At 46.0% G+C, this 16839-nt stretch overlaps 1 protein-coding gene and 1 non-coding gene across 2 annotated transcripts; both read left to right on the top strand.

Moving 5' to 3' along the window:
* Nucleotides 1-1159: 1159 nt before the first annotated feature.
* LOC141039127 (uncharacterized) lies at nt 1160-16158 on the top strand. Its single transcript, XM_073506435.1, has 5 exons — nt 1160-1937; nt 2053-2442; nt 4424-4861; nt 5153-5406; nt 15949-16158. The coding sequence occupies exons 1-5, from the start codon at nt 1160-1162 to the stop codon at nt 16156-16158; spliced, it is 2070 nt and encodes a 689-aa protein (XP_073362536.1).
* LOC120973007 (small nucleolar RNA Z247) lies at nt 1646-1784 on the top strand. Its single transcript, XR_005767136.1, has one exon. It is a non-coding gene; the product is annotated as a small nucleolar RNA Z247 (small nucleolar RNA).
* Nucleotides 16159-16839: the final 681 nt, after the last annotated feature.

Genomic DNA, 16839 nt, shown 5'->3' with positions numbered 1-16839 from the left:
CATAGTACAGAATTACCTCTTGCACTGAATATAATGGTCTTGATTGATGACTCGAGGTTGGCTCTGAAATGATAACTAACCATTTCCACTGATACACTTACAGTGAGTTGCAGAGAGCTACTCGAAAGATCAAGCATCAGACTGGGAGGGGGGGCATCTGGTCTCGTATATATACAAGGGAATCTCAAAAGACAAGAGGACAGTAGCTGTGAAAAGCTTGGCAGAGATAAACTAAGGTGAAGAAGAATTCCAGCATGAACTGAGTGTGATTGGAAAGATTAATATGAATCTGGTGAGTGTTTGGGGATTCTGTTCTGATGGACCAGACAGGATACCGGTTTTGGAGTATGTATGTTGAGAATGGATCGTTGGATAAAGCACTGTTTAGCAGAGACTCACAGATATTACTTGAATGGAACGAAAGATTTAAGACTGCTCTAGGAGTGGCAAAAGGATTGGCCTATCTTCATCACGAGTGCTTGGAGTGGGTTATCCACTGTAACCTGTAGCCTGAGAACGTACTGTTGGATCATAAATTGGGCCAAATATCACTAGCTTTGGCCTTGCAAAACTTCTGAACAGAGGCGGGTCAATTAAAAATGTACGCGGATCCATGTAACTAGAGGTTATATAGCTCATGAGTGGGTTTCTGGACTCCTAATAACAGCAAAGGTTGGTTCTCTACAGCTTCGGAGTGGTTCTCCTAGAACTATCAAGGGGGCTCATGTTTCAGACTCGGCACCCAATGCTGACGAGGAACTAGAAACAGTCCTTCAAAGGGTCATTAAGACATTAAGATGCTGGAGGGCAGCAAACAGTTATGGATCGCTGACTTCATTGGCTCCAGATTGAACAGGCAATTTGGTAACTTGCAAGCAAGAATGATGGTCGTGTTAAAAGTGTAGGACCGTAGTTGTATCGTGACATTGTACCGTGATTGTATTCGTTGGAGTTGAGGCGCAGGTTGCTGGCTAGGATATCCTCTATCTCATGTATAGCTTGGAGTAGAGGACAAGTTAACAACCAACTAACCACCTGCGCCTTATCATGTAATCGCTCTGCCTATATTAACACGAAGGCGTCCCTGCCAGGAGGCAACACGCTTAACGCAGCCAACCCTAGCTTTTACATGGTATCAGAGCACTTCTCGAGATCATCCATGGCGACACCTTCAAACTCCTTCCCATCCTCTCCGTTTGTGCACGCCGTCTCTGAGAAGCTCAGCAAGAACAACCAAGCCTTATGGCGGGCGACGGTCCTGTCGGCGATCAGAGGTGCCCGCATGGAGCAGTACCTCGACGTCGATCACCCGGTGCCACCCATGCACCTTGAAGAGGCCACATCTGATGGCAAAACCAAGACAAAGAAGCCCAACCCGGAGTTCCAGACCTGGTACGCTCAAGATCAGCAAGTCTTTTCTTACCTTCTGACAACTCTGCCCCGTGAGATGGCCGTCCAGGTCGCTACCTGTCATACGTCGGCGGAGCTCTGGAATACGATTGCAGAGATGCTTGCGTCTCACACTCGTGCCCAGACTGTCAACATGCGCATCACCCTCGCCAACCTGCAGAAGGGGAACTCCTCCATCACCGACTACGTCGGGAAAGTCAAGTCTCTGTGCGATGAACTCATCGCAGCAGGGAAGAAGATCGACGATGATGACATCGTCTCTCACATCCTCGCTGGCCTGGACGAGGAATTTGATCTGGTGGTCTCTGCTATGTGCTCCAGAGTGGAGCCGATCACCGTGCCTGAGCTGTTCTCTCAGCTCATCAGCTTCGAGACGAGGATGAAGCTTCGCGGCGGAGTGTCGCAGTCCTCCGCTAACGCTACCACCAGAGGTCGCGGGCGCGGTGGTGACCGTGGCTGTGGCCGCGGCGGAAACGGCAACAACGGTGGTGACCGTGGTCGCCCCTACATCAAGCCTGGCGGCCATGGTGGACAAGGAGGAGGCGGCCACTACAACAACATCGGTGGCGGGGGGAAACTACAACAACAATGCCCCTGCACCTAGGATCCAGTGCCAGATCTGTGGCAAACTGGGCCATCCAGCGTGGAAGTGCTGGAAGCGCTATGATGAAGCCTACCAAGGAGGAGAAGAGAGGACGGCGAACCTGGCAGCACCTCAGTATGGGGTGGACACCAACTGGTACCTTGACAGCGGCGCCACCGATCACATCACAGGAGACCTTGAGAAGCTGACTGTCCGCGACCGCTACACCGAGAACGAGCAAATCCACACTGCTAGTGGGTCAGCTATGGCTATAGAACATATTGGTCACTCAGCTATTCGTACCCCTGATCGTGATCTCTACCTAAATAATATTCTTCATGTTCTAGAAGCTAGCAAGAGCCTAATCTCTGCTAGTTGTCTTGCTCTTGACAATGATACATACTGTGAAATTCACCCTCATTCTTGTTATGGAACGGGGAACGAGGAAGGTTCTTCTTCGAGGCAGGGGTAGATGTGGTCTATACCCCGTCAAGCACAAGGGATCCAACGTCCAGAAGCAGATGCTCAGTGCCACCAAGATATCTTCGGATAGATGGCACCGATGTTTAGGTCACCCATCTCCTCTAGTTGTCAGGAGAATTCTTAGTCAGAATAAACTTCCTTGTGCTAGTTTTTCCAGTAGTGATTCTGTTTGTGACGCCTGTCAAAAGGGAAAAAGTCACCAGTTACCTTATCCAAAATCAATAAGTGAATCCAAGTTTCCTTTAGAGCTTATTTTCTCTGATGTTTGGGGACCTGCTGTTGAAACAGTAGGTAGAAAGAAATATTATGTGAGTTTTATCGATGACTTCAGCAAATTCACATGGATATATTTGATCAAACACAAGTCTGAAGTTTTTCAAAAATTTCATGACTTTCAGCACCTTGTTGAACGACAGTTTAATCGCAAAATTCTTGCTCTTCAGACAGATTGGGGAGGGGAGTATGAAAAACTCAACTCCTTCACCAAGATAGGAATATCTCATCATGTATCTTGTCCCCATGCGCATCAACAGAACGGATCAGCAGAGAGAAAACATCGACATATAGTCGAAGTGGGCTTGTCTCTTCTTGCTCAAGCCTCTATGCCCTTCAAATTCTGGGATGAGAAGTTTATTGCTGCTACCTATTTGATCAATCGCCTTCCTAGCAAAGTTATCAAGCTTGAGACCCCTCTTGAGCGATTGTTCCATGAAAAACCCTATTACTCCGCACTTAGGATTTTTGGGTGTGCTTGTTGGCCCAACCTCCGACCCTATAACAAGCACAAACTTCAGTTCCATTCCAAACAATGCACTTTTCTTGGATATAGCAACCTTCACAAAGGTTTTAAATGCCTTGATATTTCTACAGGACGAGTGTATATCTCCAGGGATGTTTTCGATGAAAATGTATTTCCCTTCGCTACACTTCACCCAAATGCCGGTGCACGGCTTCGGGCAGAAATTCTTCTTTTGAGTCCGGAGTTACTAAACCAAACCGATCATGGGGATGAACATTATGCTGATGATCATTTGTTACATAGCCCTACTTCTGACGGAGATAGCGGTGAAAAAAACTGCACTCCAAATGCTTGTGATTTTATGCAACAGCAGCAGGAAACACCTGGCGGCGGACACGAGGCAGATTCGCCTGGACGCGCCGATTCTGGAGCTGACGCGGGAACAGATCCCCGGGCGGATCCTTTGACGCCCCAGGCGGATCCTCCGATGCCGCCCCCACCAGAATCCGGGGCCATCCACTCCCCGGGTAACGCCTGGCACGGGTCTCCAGGCCGGTCGGGTGGGCCGGCCCCTCCTCTTTCTTCGCGCCCCAGTCGTCACGAGGCGGGTGGGCCTGAACCTGGTCGCCTGTCCCCCGCTGCGCGGCGCAATGATGGCGGGCGCGACCGCGCGCTGGCCCGTGGTCACGTGGCGCCCGCTGACTCGTCAAGGCGGGATCCTCCTGCTCCACCAGCGCGCGATCCAACATCATCCGACCGTGCGACAGACGAGGTTGGTTCTGCTGTGGCGGGATCGGGATCTTCTGCGGCTGCCGCACCCGTACGCTCCAGCACACCTCCTCGGATGACTACACGAGCACAACGAGGTATTTCAAAGCCCACAGTTTACAAAGATGGGACACTCAGGTATGATAAGCACTTCAAATTTGCAAATTTTGCTTCTACTTGTGAGCCCCAAACTTTGACCGAAGCTCTAGGAAATGACAATTGGAAAAATGCCATGAATGTAGAGTATCATGCACTTATGAAAAACCAAACTTGGCGTTTGGTTCCTCCTAAGCGAGGGAGGAATATTATTGATTGTAAATGGGTATATAAAATTAAAAAGAGACCTGATGGCACAATAGATAGATATAAGGCTAGACTAGTAGCTAAGGGCTTCAAGCAACGCTATGGTATTGATTATGAGGATACTTTTAGTCCCGTAGTTAAAGCTGCTACTATTAGACTTGTTCTATCTATTGCTGTCTCCAAGGCATGGAGTCTTCGCCAATTGGATGTTCAGAATGCGTTCTTACATGGCGTTCTCGAGGAGGAGGTCTATATGAGACAACCACCTGGGTTTGAAAATGGTTCAAAGCCACATCATGTGTGCAAGTTGGACAAGGCCTTATATGGCCTAAAGCAGGCACCTAGAGCCTGGTATTCAAGATTAAGTGCAAAGCTTCAGCAACTTGGTTTCAAGCCTTCAAGGGGTGACACTTCTCTTTTCTTCTTCAAGAAAGGGAAGGTGATTATATTTATGTTAATTTATGTTGATGACATAAATGTTGCCAGCTCTTCACAGGAAGCTACCACAGCATTGCTATCAAATTTGAGAAATGAGTTTGCTCTTAAAGATCTAGGAGAGTTACACTACTTCCTAGGTATTGAGGTAAAAAAGTTGCATGATGGTATTATGTTAACTCGGGAAAATTATGCCAAAGATGTAATCAGACGTGTAGGTATGAAGGATTGCAAACCCTCCAGTACACCAATGGCTATCACTGATAAGTTGTCATTATATGAAGGAGAATTACTAAGCCCAGAAGAAGGAACTAAGTACAGAAGTGTAGTTGGTGCTCTCCAGTACTTGACACTAACAAGACCCGATATATCCTTTGCTGTTAATAAAGTTTGTCAATTTTTACATGCTCCTACCTCTGTACATTGGACAGCTGTAAAGAGGATATTGAGGTATCTTGAAGGGAGTGCCAACACAGGGCTGAAATTGTGTAAATCTTCTTCAACCACAGTAAGTGCATTTTCTGATGCAGACTGGGCTGGATGTCCTGATGATAGAAGATCTACAGGGGGATTTGCAATCTTTCTTGGGTCGAATCTGATATCCTGGAGTGCTAAGAAGCAGGCTACAGTGTCACGCTCGAGCACTGAGGCAGAATATAAATCTTTGGCAAATGCAACAGCTGAGGTAATGTGGATTGAAACTTTACTTGATGAACTTGGCGTTGGAAGAACAGGTGTGTCATGCTTATGGTGTGACAATCTTGGAGCAACGTATTTGTCTGCAAATCCAGTGTTTCATGCACAAACGAAACACATAGAGATTGATTACCATTTTGTACGAGAGAGAGTTGCACAAAAGTTGCTAGATATTCAGTTCATTCCAACAGGAGATCAAGTTGCAGATGGGTTCACAAAACCGTTACAAGTCAAGCAACTACAGGCCTTCAAGCGCAATCTGAACCTTGATACGTTAAGATTGAGGGAGGTGTTAAAAGTGTAGGACCGTAGTTGTATCATGACATTGTAACGTGATTGTATTCGTTGGAGTTGAGGCGCAGGTTGTTGGCTAGGATATCCTCTATCTCATGTATATCTTGGAGTAGAGGACAAGTTAACAACCAACTAACCACCTGCGCCTTATCATGTAATCGCTCTGCCTATATTAACACAAAGGCGTCCCTGCCAGGAGGCAACACGCTTAACGCAGCCAACCCTAGCTTTTACAGGTCCAGTTGTCTGTTTCATGCGTAGAAGATAGTAGGAAAAGGCACACCATGGAAAATGTTGTGCAGATGCTTGTTTTGGTTGATGAGGCCAGTGGCATAATGCAGCAGCATTCTACAAATAAGAAAATCATGAATTACATGACCTGCTTGTCTTGTATACGAATATTTTGTTGGAAATATGCCCTAGAGGCAATAATAAAATGGTTATTATTGTATTTCCTTGTTCATGATAATTGTCTATTGTTCATGCTATAATTGTATTAACTGGAAACCGTAATACATGTGTGAATACATAGACCACAACATGTCCCTAGTAAGCCTCTAGTTGACGAGCTCGTTGATCAATAGATGGTTATGGTTTCCTGACCATGGACATTGGATGTCATTGATAACGGGATCACATCATTAGGAGAATGATGTGATGGACAAGACCCAATCCTAAGCATAGCACAAGATCGTGTAGTTCGATTGCTAAGAGGTTTTCTATTGTCAAGTATCGTTTCCTTAAACCATGAGATTGTGCAACTCCCGGATACTGTAGGAATGCTTTGGGTGTACCAAACGTCACAACGTAACTGGGTGACTATAAAGGTGCACTACAGGTATCTCCGAAAGTGTCTGTTGGGTTGGCATGAATTGAGACTGGGATTTGTCACTCCGTATGACGGAGAGGTATCTCTGGGCCCACTCGGTAATGCATCATCATAATGAGCTCAATGTGACTAATGAGTTAGCCACGGGATCATGCATTACGGAACGAGTAAAGAGACTTGCCGGTAACGAGATTGAACGAGGTATTGGGATACCGACGATCGAATCTCAGGCAAGTAACATACCGATAGACAAAGGGAATTGTATACGGAATTGATTGAATCCCCGACATCGTGGTTCATCCGATGAGATCATCGTGGAACATGTGGGAGCCAATATGGGTATCCAGATCCCGCTATTGGTTATTGGCCGGAGAGGTGTCTCGGTCATGTCTGCATGGTTCCCGAACCCGTAGGTTCTACACACTTAAGGTTCGGTGACGCTAGAGTTGTTATGGGAAATAGTATGTGGTTACCGAAGGTTGTTCGGAGTCCCGGATGAGATCCCGGACGTGACGAGGAACTCCGGAGTGGTCCGGAGGTGAAGATCGATATATTGGACGAAGGGTATTGGAGTCCGGAATTGTTCTGGGAGTACCGGGTGACGACCAGCGTGACCGAAAGGTGTTTCGGAGGCCCCGGCAAGCGTTGGGGGGCCTTATGGGCCAAGGGGAGGGGGCACACCAGCCCACTAAGGGGCTGTGCGCCCCTCCCAATCCCTCTCACATAACGTGGAGAGGTGGGGGCGCCTCCCCTAGGGCAGCCACCCCTCCCGGCTTGGGGGGCAAGTTTCCCAGGGGTGGGGGCGCCCAAACCCATCTAGGGTTTCCCCTGTGGCCGCCGCCCCTCCCCTAGGGAACCCTAGGGCGCCTCCTCCACCCCCCTTCCCCCTATATATAGTGAGGGAGAGAGAGGGCAGCCGCACCCCTTGCCAGGCGCAGCCCTCTCCTCCTCCAACTCCTCCTCCTCCTCCGTAGTGCTTAGCGAAGCTCTGCCGGAGAACCACGAGCTCCATCGCCACCACGCCGTCGTGCTGCTGGAGTTCTCCATCAACTTCTCCTCTCCCCTTGCTGGATCAAGAAGGAGGAGACGTCCCCGGGCTGTACGTGTGTTGAACGCGGAGGCGCCGTCCGTTCGGCGCTAGATCGGATCTTCCGCGATTTGAATCGCCGCGAGTACAACTCCATCAACCGCGTTCTTGTAACGCTTCCGCTTAGCGATCTTCAAGGGTATGAAGATGCACTCCCTCTCTCTCGTTGCTAGCATCTCCTAGATTGATCTTGGTGACACGTAGGAAAATTTTGAATTATTGCTACGTTCCCCAACAGTGGCATCATGAGCTAGGTCTATGCATAGATTCTATGCACGAGTAGAACACAAAGTAGTTGTGGGCGATGATTTGTTCAATTTGCTTACCGTTACTAGTCTTATCTTGATTCAGCGGCATTGTGGGATGAAGCGGCCCGGACCGACCTTACACGTACTCTTACGTGAGACAGGTTCCACCGACTGACATGCACTTGATGCATAAGGTGGCTAGCGGGTGTCTGTCTCTCCCACTTTAGTCGGATCGGATTCGATGAAGAGGGTCCTTATGAAGGGTAAACAGAAATTGGCATATCACCGTTGTGGCTTTTGCGTAGGTAAGTAACGTTCTTGCTAGAAACCCATAGTAGCCACGTAAAACATGCAACAACAATTAGAGGACGTCTAACTTGTTTTTGCAGGGTATTCTATGTGATGTGATATGGCCAAAAGGATGTGATGAATTATATATATGTGATGTACGAGATTGATCATGTTCTTGTAATAGGAATCACGACTTGTATGTCAATGAGTATGATAACCGGCAGGAGCCATAGGAGTTGTCTTAATTTATTGTATGACCTGCGTGTCAATGAAAAAGGCATGTAATTACTTTACTTTATTGCTAACTGTTAGCCATAGTAGTAGAAGTAATAGTTGGCGAGACAACTTCATGAAGACACGATGATGGAGATCATGATGATGGAGATCATGGTGTCATGCCGGTGACGAAGGTGATCATGCCGCGCCTCGAAGATGGAGATCAAAGGCGCAAGATGATATTGGCCATATCATGTCACTTTATGATTTGCATGTGATGTTTGTCATGTTTACATCTTATTTGCTTAGAATAACGGTAGCATAAATAAGATGATCCCTCACTAAAATTTCAAGAGATGTGTTCCCCCTAACTGTGCACCGTTGCGAAGGTTCGTTGTTTCGAAGCACCATGTGATGATCGGGTGTGATAGATTCTAACGTTCGCATACAACGGGTGTAAGCCAGATTTACACATGCGAAACACTTAGGTTGACTTGACGAGCCTAGCATGTACAGACATGGCCTCGGAACACAAGAGACCGAAAGGTCGAACATGAGTCGTATAGTAGATACGATCAACATGAAGATGTTCACCGATGATGACTAGTCCGTCTCACGTGATGATCGGACACGGCCTAGTTGACTCGGATCATGTATCACTTAGATGACTAGAGGGATGTCTATCTAAGTGGGAGTTCATTAAATAATCAGATGAACTTAATTGTCATGAACATAGTCAAAAGGTCTTTGCAAATTATGTCATAGCTTACGCTTTAGTTCTACTGTTTAAGATATGTTCCTAGAGAAAATTTAGTTGAAAGTTGACAGTAGCAATTATGCGGACTGGGTCCGTATACTGAGGATTGTCCTCATTGCTGCACAGAAGGCTTATGTCCTTAATGCACCGCTCGGTGTGCTGAACCTCGAGCGTCGTCTGTATATGTTGCGAAACATCTGACATACACGTTTTGATGACTACGTGATAGTTCAGTGTGTAATGCTAACGGTTTAAAATTGTGGCACCAAAGATGTTTTGAAACGTCGCAGAACATATGAGATGTTCCAAAGACTGAAATTGGGATTTGAGACTCGTGCCCACGTCAAGAGGTATGAGACCTCTGACAAGTTTCTTAAGCCTGCAAACTAAGGGAGAAAAGCTCAATCGTTGAACATGTGCTCAGATTGTCTGAGTACTACAATCGCTTGAATCGAGTGGGAGTTAATCTTCCAGATGAGATAGTGATGGTTCTCCATAGTCACTGCCACCAAGCTATTAGAGCTTCGTGATGAACTATAACATATCAGGGATAGACATGATGATCCTTGAGCAACTCGCGATGTTTGACACCGCGAAAGTAGAAATCAAGTAGGAGCATCAATTGTTGATGGTTAGTAAAACCACTAGTTTCAAGAAGGGCAAGGGAAAGAAGGGATACTTCATGAAACGGCAAATCAGTTGCTGCTCTAGTGAAGAAACCCAAGGTTGAACCCAAACCCGAGACTAAGTGCTTCTGTAATGAGGGGAATGGTCACTGAAGCAGAACTACCCTAGATACTTGGTAGATGAGAAGGCAGGCAAGGTCGACAGAAGTATATTGGATATACATTTTATTAATGTGTACTTTACTAGTACTCCTAGTAGCACCAAGGTATTAGATACCGGTTCGGTTGCTAAGTGTTGGTAACTCGAAATAAAAGGCTACGGACTAAACGGAGACTAGCTAAAGGTGAGATGACGATATGTGTTGGAAGTGTTTCCAAGGTTGATGTGATCAAGCATCGCATGCTCCCTCTACCATCGAGATTGGTGTTAAACCTAAATAATTGTTATTTGGTGTTTGCGTTGAGCATAGACATGATTGGATTATGTTTATCGCAATACTGTTATTCATTTAAGGAGAATAATGGTTACTCTGTCTATTTGAATAATACCTTCAATGGTCTTGCACCTAAAATGAATGGTTTATTGAATTTCGATCGTAGTGATACACATGTTCCTGCCAAAAGATATAAGATAGTAATGATAGTGCCACATACTTGTGGCACTGCCATTTGAGTCATATTGGTATAAAACGCATGAAGAAGCTCCATGTTGATGGATCTTTGGACTCACTCGTTTTTGAAAAGATTGAGACATGCGAACCATGTCTATTAGTAGATATGCATGAAGAAACTCCATACAGATGGATCGTTTGGACTCACTTGATTTTGAATCACTTGAGACATGCAAATCATACCACATGGGCAAGATGACTGAAAGGCCTCGTATTCAGTAAGATGGAACAAGAAAGCAACTTGTTGGAAGTAATACATTTTGATGTGTGCAGTCCAATGAGTGTTGAGGCATGCAGTGGATATCTTTATGTTCTTACTTCACAGATGATTTGAGTAGATGCTGAGTATATTTACTTGATGAAACACAAGTCTGAATTATTGAAAGGTTCAAGTAATTTCAGAGCGAAGTTGAAGATCGTCGTGACAAGAGGATAAAATGTCTGTGATATGATCATAGAGATGAATATCTGAGTTACGAGTTTGGCACACAATTAAGACATTGTGGAAATTGTTTCACAACTAATACTGCCTGGAACACCATAGTGTGATGGTGTGTCCGAACATCATAACTGCACCCTATTGGATATGGTGCATACCATGATGTCTCTTATCGAATTACCACTATCGTTTATGGGTTAGGCATTAGAGATAACCGCATTCACTTTAAATAGGGCACCACGCAATTCCGTTGAGACGACACCGTATGAACTATGGTTTAGAGAAATCTAAGCTGTCGTTTCTTAAAAGTTTGGGGCTGCGACGCTTATGTGAAAAAGTTTCAGGCTGATAAGCTCGAACCCAAAGCGGATAAATGCATCTTCATAGAATACCCAAAAACAGTTGGGTATACCTCCTATTCCAGATCTGGAAGCAAAAGTGATTGTTTCTAGAAATGGGTCCTTTCTCGAGGAAAAGTTTCTCTCGAAAGATTTGAGTGGGAGGATGGTGGAGACTTGATGAGGTTATTGAACCATCACTTCAACTAGCGTGTAGCAGGGCACAAGAAGTTGTTCCTGTGGCACCTACACCAATTGAAGTGGAAGCTTATGATAGTGATCATGAAACTTCGTATCAAGTCACTACCAAGCCTCGTAGGTCGACAAGGATGCGTACTACTTCAGAGTGGTACGTAATCCTGTCTTGGAAGTCATGTTGCTAGACAACAATGAACCTACGAGCTATGGAGAAGCGATGGTGGGCCCAGATTCCGACGAATGGCTCGAGGCCATCAAATCCGAGAGAGGATCCATGTATAAAAACAAAGTATAGACTTTGGAAGAACTACTTGATGGTCGTAAGGCTGTTCAGTGCAGATGGATTTTAAAAGGAAGACGGACAATGATGGTAAGTGTCACCATTAAGAAAGCTCGACTTGTCGTTAAGATGTTTTCCGACATGTTCAAGGAGTTGACTACGCTGAGATTTTCTCACTCGTAGCGATGCTAAGAGTCTGTTGGAATTATATTAGCAGTTACTGCATTATTTATGAAATCTTGCAGATAGGATGTCAAAAACATTGTTTCCTCGACGATTTTCTTGAGGAAAGGTTGTATGTGATACAACCAGAAGGTTTTGTCAATCCTGAAATATGCTAACAAGTATGCAAAGCTCCAGTAATCCTTCTAAGGACTGGAGTAAGCATCTCGGAGATGGAATGTACGCTTTGATGAGATGATCAAAGATTTTGGGTTTTTACAAAGTTCATGAGAAACTTGTATTTCCAAAGAAGTGAGTGGGAGCACTATAGAATTTTTGATGAGTATATGTTGTTAACATATTGTTGATCAGAAATGATGTAGAATTTCTGGAAAGCATACAGGATTATTTGAAAAGTGTTTTTCAATGGAAAACCTGGATTAAGCTACTTGAACATTGAGCATCAAGATCTATAAGGATAGATCAAAGACGCTTAATAGTACTTTCAAATGAATACATACCGTGACAAGATTTTGAAGGAGTTTAAAATAGATCAACAAAGAAGGAGTTCTTGGCTGTGTTACAAGGTGTGAGTATTGAGTAAGACTCAAAACATGACCACGGCAGAAGAGAGAGAAAGGACGAAGGTCGTCCCCTATGCTTTAGACGTAGGCTCTACAGTATGCTATGCTGTGTACCGCACCTGACGTGTGCCTTGCCATGAGTCAGTCAAGGGGTACAAGAGTGATCCAGGAATGGATCACATGACAGCGGTCGAACTTATCCTTAGTAACTAGTGGACTAAGGAATTTTCTCGATTATGGAGGTGGTAAAAGAGTTCGTCGTAAAGGGTTACGTCGATGCAAACTTTGACACTAATCCGGATGACTCTGAGTAGTAAACCGGATTCGTATAGTAGAGCAGTAATTTGGAATAGCTCCAAGTAGCGCGTGGTAGCTGCATCTACAAGATGACATAGAGATTTGTAAAGCACACACGGATCTGAAAGGTTCAGACCCGTTGACTGATAACCTCTCTCACAAGCGAGATATGAACAAACCCCATGGGTGTTGGATTCATTACAATTACATAGTGATGTGAACTAGATTAATGACTCTAGTGCAAGTGGGGGACTGTTGGAAATATGCCCTAGAGGCAATAATAAAATGGTTATTATTGTATTTCCTTGTTCGTGATAATTGTCTATTGTTCATGCTATAATTGTATTAACTGGAAACCGTAATACATGTGTGAATACATAGACCACAACATGTCCCTAGTAAGCCTCTAGTTGACTAGCTCATTGATCAATAGATGGTTATGGTTTCCTGACCATGGACATTGGATGTCATTGATAACGGGATCACATCATTAGGAGAATGATGTGATGGACAAGACCCAATCCTAAGCATAGCACAAGATCGTGTAGTTCGTTTGCTAAGAGGTTTTCTATTGTCAAGTATAGTTTCCTTAGACCATGAGATTGTGCAACTCCCGGATACGTAGGAATGCTTTGGGTGTACCAAACGTCACAACGTAACTGGGTGGCTATAAAGGTGCACTACAGGTATCTCTGAAAGTGTCTGTTGGGTTGGCACGAATCGAGACTGGGATTTGTCACTCCGTATGACGGAGAGGTATCTCTGGGCCCACTCAGTAATGCATCATCATAATGAGCTCAATGTGACTAATGAGTTAGCCACGGGATCATGCGTTACGGAACGAGTAAAGAGACTTGCCGGTAACGAGATTGAACGAGGTATTGGGATACCGACGATCGAATCTCGGGCAAGTAACATACCGATAGACAAAGGGAATTGTATACGGGATTGATTGAATCCCCGACATCGTGGTTCGTCCGATGAGATCATCGTGGAACATGTGGGAGCCAATATGGGTATCCAGATCCCGCTATTGGTTATTGGCCGGAGAGGTGTCTCGGTCATGTCTGCATGGTTCCCGAACCCATAGGGTCTACACACTTAAGGTTCGGTGACGCTAGAGTTGTTATGGGAAATAGTATGTGGTTACCGAAGGTTGTTCGGAGTCCCGGATGAGATCCCGGACGTGACGAGGAACTCCGGAGTGGTCCGGAGGTGAAGATCGATATATTGGACGAAGGGTATTGGAGTCCGGAATTGTTCTGGGAGTACCGGGTGACGACCAGCGTGACCGAAAGGTGTTTCGGAGGCCCCGGCAAGCGTTGGGGGGCCTTATGGGCCAAGGGGAGGGGCACACCAGCTCACTAAGGGGCTGTGCGCCCCTCCCAACCCCTCTCACATAACGTGGAGAGGTGGGGGCGCCTCCCCTAGGGCAGCCACCCCTCCCGGCTTGGGGGGCAAGTTTCCCAGGGGTGGGGGCGCCCAAACCCATCTAGGGTTTCCCCTGTGGCCGCCGCCCCTCCCCTAGGGAACCCTAGGGCGCCTCCTCCACCCCCCTTCCCCCTATATATAGTGAGGGAGAGAGAGGGCAGCCGCACCCCTTGCCAGGCGCAGCCCTCTCCTCCTCCAACTCCTCCTCCTCCTCCGTAGTGCTTAGCGAAGCTCTGCCGGAGAACCACGAGCTCCATCGCCACCACGCCGTCGTGCTGCTGGAGTTCTCCATCAACTTCTCCTCTCCCCTTGCTGGATCAAGAAGGAGGAGACGTCCCCGGGCTGTACGTGTGTTGAACGCGGAGGCGCCGTCCGTTCGGCGCTAGATCGGATCTTCCGCGATTTGAATCGCCGCGAGTACGACTCCATCAACCGCGTTCTTGTAACGCTTCCGCTTAGCGATCTTCAAGGGTATGAAGATGCACTCCCTCTCTCTCGTTGCTAGCATCTCCTAGATTGATCTTGGTGACACGTAGGAAAATTTTAAATTATTGCTACGTTCCCCAACATATTTGACCATGCTATGACAGATAGTTTAGTGTTACAATACTAATATTTGTGCAAATCTATGCTAGTATTTATCATAAGAAAGTAAGATTTTGTGCAACAATTTTTTATTTACCATCACGATATGTTGACGGTGTGCCTTTTCCGTTCTACTTGACACCGTTGTTGTTTCAAACAGAACAGTTGTCCAGCTGCCATGAGAAATATTTCAACAAAAGCTCATTTGATCTCCAAAAGAATATAATCATTCAGAAAAAAAGTGCATGTTTGACTCTGCAACAGACAGGATCAGCCAAACATATATCTGGCTTTAGTTCTTATCATGATGTTGTTGTTCATCCTGAACGGCAACATGCCATTGCAGAGGAGATTGTTGCTCTTGAGCCCACCGGCACGTGGTATCTCATTTCCTTTCCTCCCCATGCTCGTCCCGTCACTTGAAAGCACTCGGCGTATGTTGTGGGCCTGGCTGTCAGGCGGTTGACACGTGGCTGTTTCCTACTGGCTGTGTTTGCCGAGTGTCACTCTCGGCAAACCTGGCGCTCGGCATACTTTGCGGGACCCACATGTCAGGTGCTTGACATGTGGATGTTTCCTGTTGGCTGGCTTTGACGAGCGTGGCTCTCGGCAAAGAGACGCCAGGTGGCAACCTCCGTTTCCGTCTGTCGTCCATGAGTTCCTTTATTTTGCCGATGCGTATTGTTCAACACTCGGCAAAGAGTTTGCAGAGTGCTCGTGTTCTAGCTCTCGGCAAATTTCTGTTTGCATGAGAGGTGTACGCCGAATGGCCTTTACCGAGTGCAGCTTTCAGCAAAGTCTTTGCCAAGGGTTTTTGGCCCTTTGCCGAGTGTTTCTGGCACTCGGCGTATGTGGCGATTTCAGGAGCGATTTTTTTAGAAATGGAGGAGGACCCCGGCCTCTGCATCTGAACGATGCATGCAGCCACTTTATTAAAAATTCTAGTAGCGATGGGCCTGACTATGTGATCTCATGAGATATTGCACGCTACTCTCTCTGTAAAAAAAATATAAAAGCGTTTAGATCATTCAAGTAGTGATCTAGTATAGATCACTAATACGGAGGGAGTACATTGTATTTCAATTTGACGATCAGACACTTCGGGTAAGCATCTGACGCTATCCAACACCTACCCACTGAATTTACTCACGTCGTGCAGAAATGGTGATGGCTAAACTGTCAATTCTTTATTGTGCAGCTATTTAAGATGGGAGATGTCAGCATCGGCATGTGGGTGGAGAAATTCAACATCACTCGTCGGTCAGTAGAGTATCGGCACGATGTCAGGTTCTACCAGGCTGGTTGCTTCGATGGTTACTTCACCGCGCACTATCAGTCCCCCCAGAACATGATCTGCCTGTGGAGGAAATTGCAGTCCAGTAGCACCCATTGCTGCAACGTGAGATGACGATGGCAAATAATGTGTGGCACTGTCGGTCCGAGAGGAAGAGATGATCGACGCATGCACAGCTCGCGTATCAAACGTGTGAATCATGAGCTACGTCGAGGGACGGTTTGGCGAAGTGCTCTCTACTGGATTTATCATTTCAGTCTTTTGGTCGGTGGCCTGTTTCAAGCCGCTGCTGATTCTGACACATGAAGGAGCCTTCAGGTGCTTGTGGGTACATTGGCCTTTGTATAGAAAACTAGTTTAGGATTCCATTTATGATATGTGTGCATCGTGCGATGCAGAGGCCGGGCATTCGCTTATCGTGGTTGTATTACCTTGACATATCGATTGAACGAAAGTGTCCTTCAACAAAAAAAACGAACATTCAGGTTTGGAAATGACGAGAGGCCGCCGTTGCACGTTTATGGGAAGGACCAAATGCTCTGTTGAGCTGAGCCATACATACTAAGTTCATACATGTTCCGATACAAGCAACAATAGTGTCAGGGAAATGGGTATAACTTAACAAACTGAAAATCGCTATGTGAACGAGTAATCTCTATCAAGTAATGTCCACATAAAAAGCAAAGGACCGCACAAGGGCGAAGGGAACTGGAGTATGCATGCTGCATCCTTTTTCTTCTAGATAGATTCAACACCAGATATTTAACTTGTTTTAATTCACAGAATGAACCTCAG

The sequence above is a fragment of the Aegilops tauschii genome, chromosome 1 (assembly GCF_002575655.3).
Source record: "Aegilops tauschii subsp. strangulata cultivar AL8/78 chromosome 1, Aet v6.0, whole genome shotgun sequence".
Taxonomy (NCBI): domain Eukaryota; kingdom Viridiplantae; phylum Streptophyta; class Magnoliopsida; order Poales; family Poaceae; genus Aegilops; species Aegilops tauschii.
The sequence above is the reverse complement of the archived record's forward strand: the minus strand, read 5'-3'. Positions and strand labels throughout refer to the sequence as shown.

Coding starts and splice junctions, on each gene's coding strand:
- LOC141039127 (XM_073506435.1), top strand. CDS start 1,160: ATGGCGACACCTTCAAACTCCTTCCCATCCTCTCCGTTTGTGCACGCC. Junction 2,443..4,423: donor TGGAACGGGGAACGAGGAAG/GTTCTTCTTCGA, acceptor TTAGTCCCGTAG/TTAAAGCTGCTACTATTAGA. Junction 5,407..15,948: donor TGGCAAATGCAACAGCTGAG/GTAATGTGGATT, acceptor TTTATTGTGCAG/CTATTTAAGATGGGAGATGT.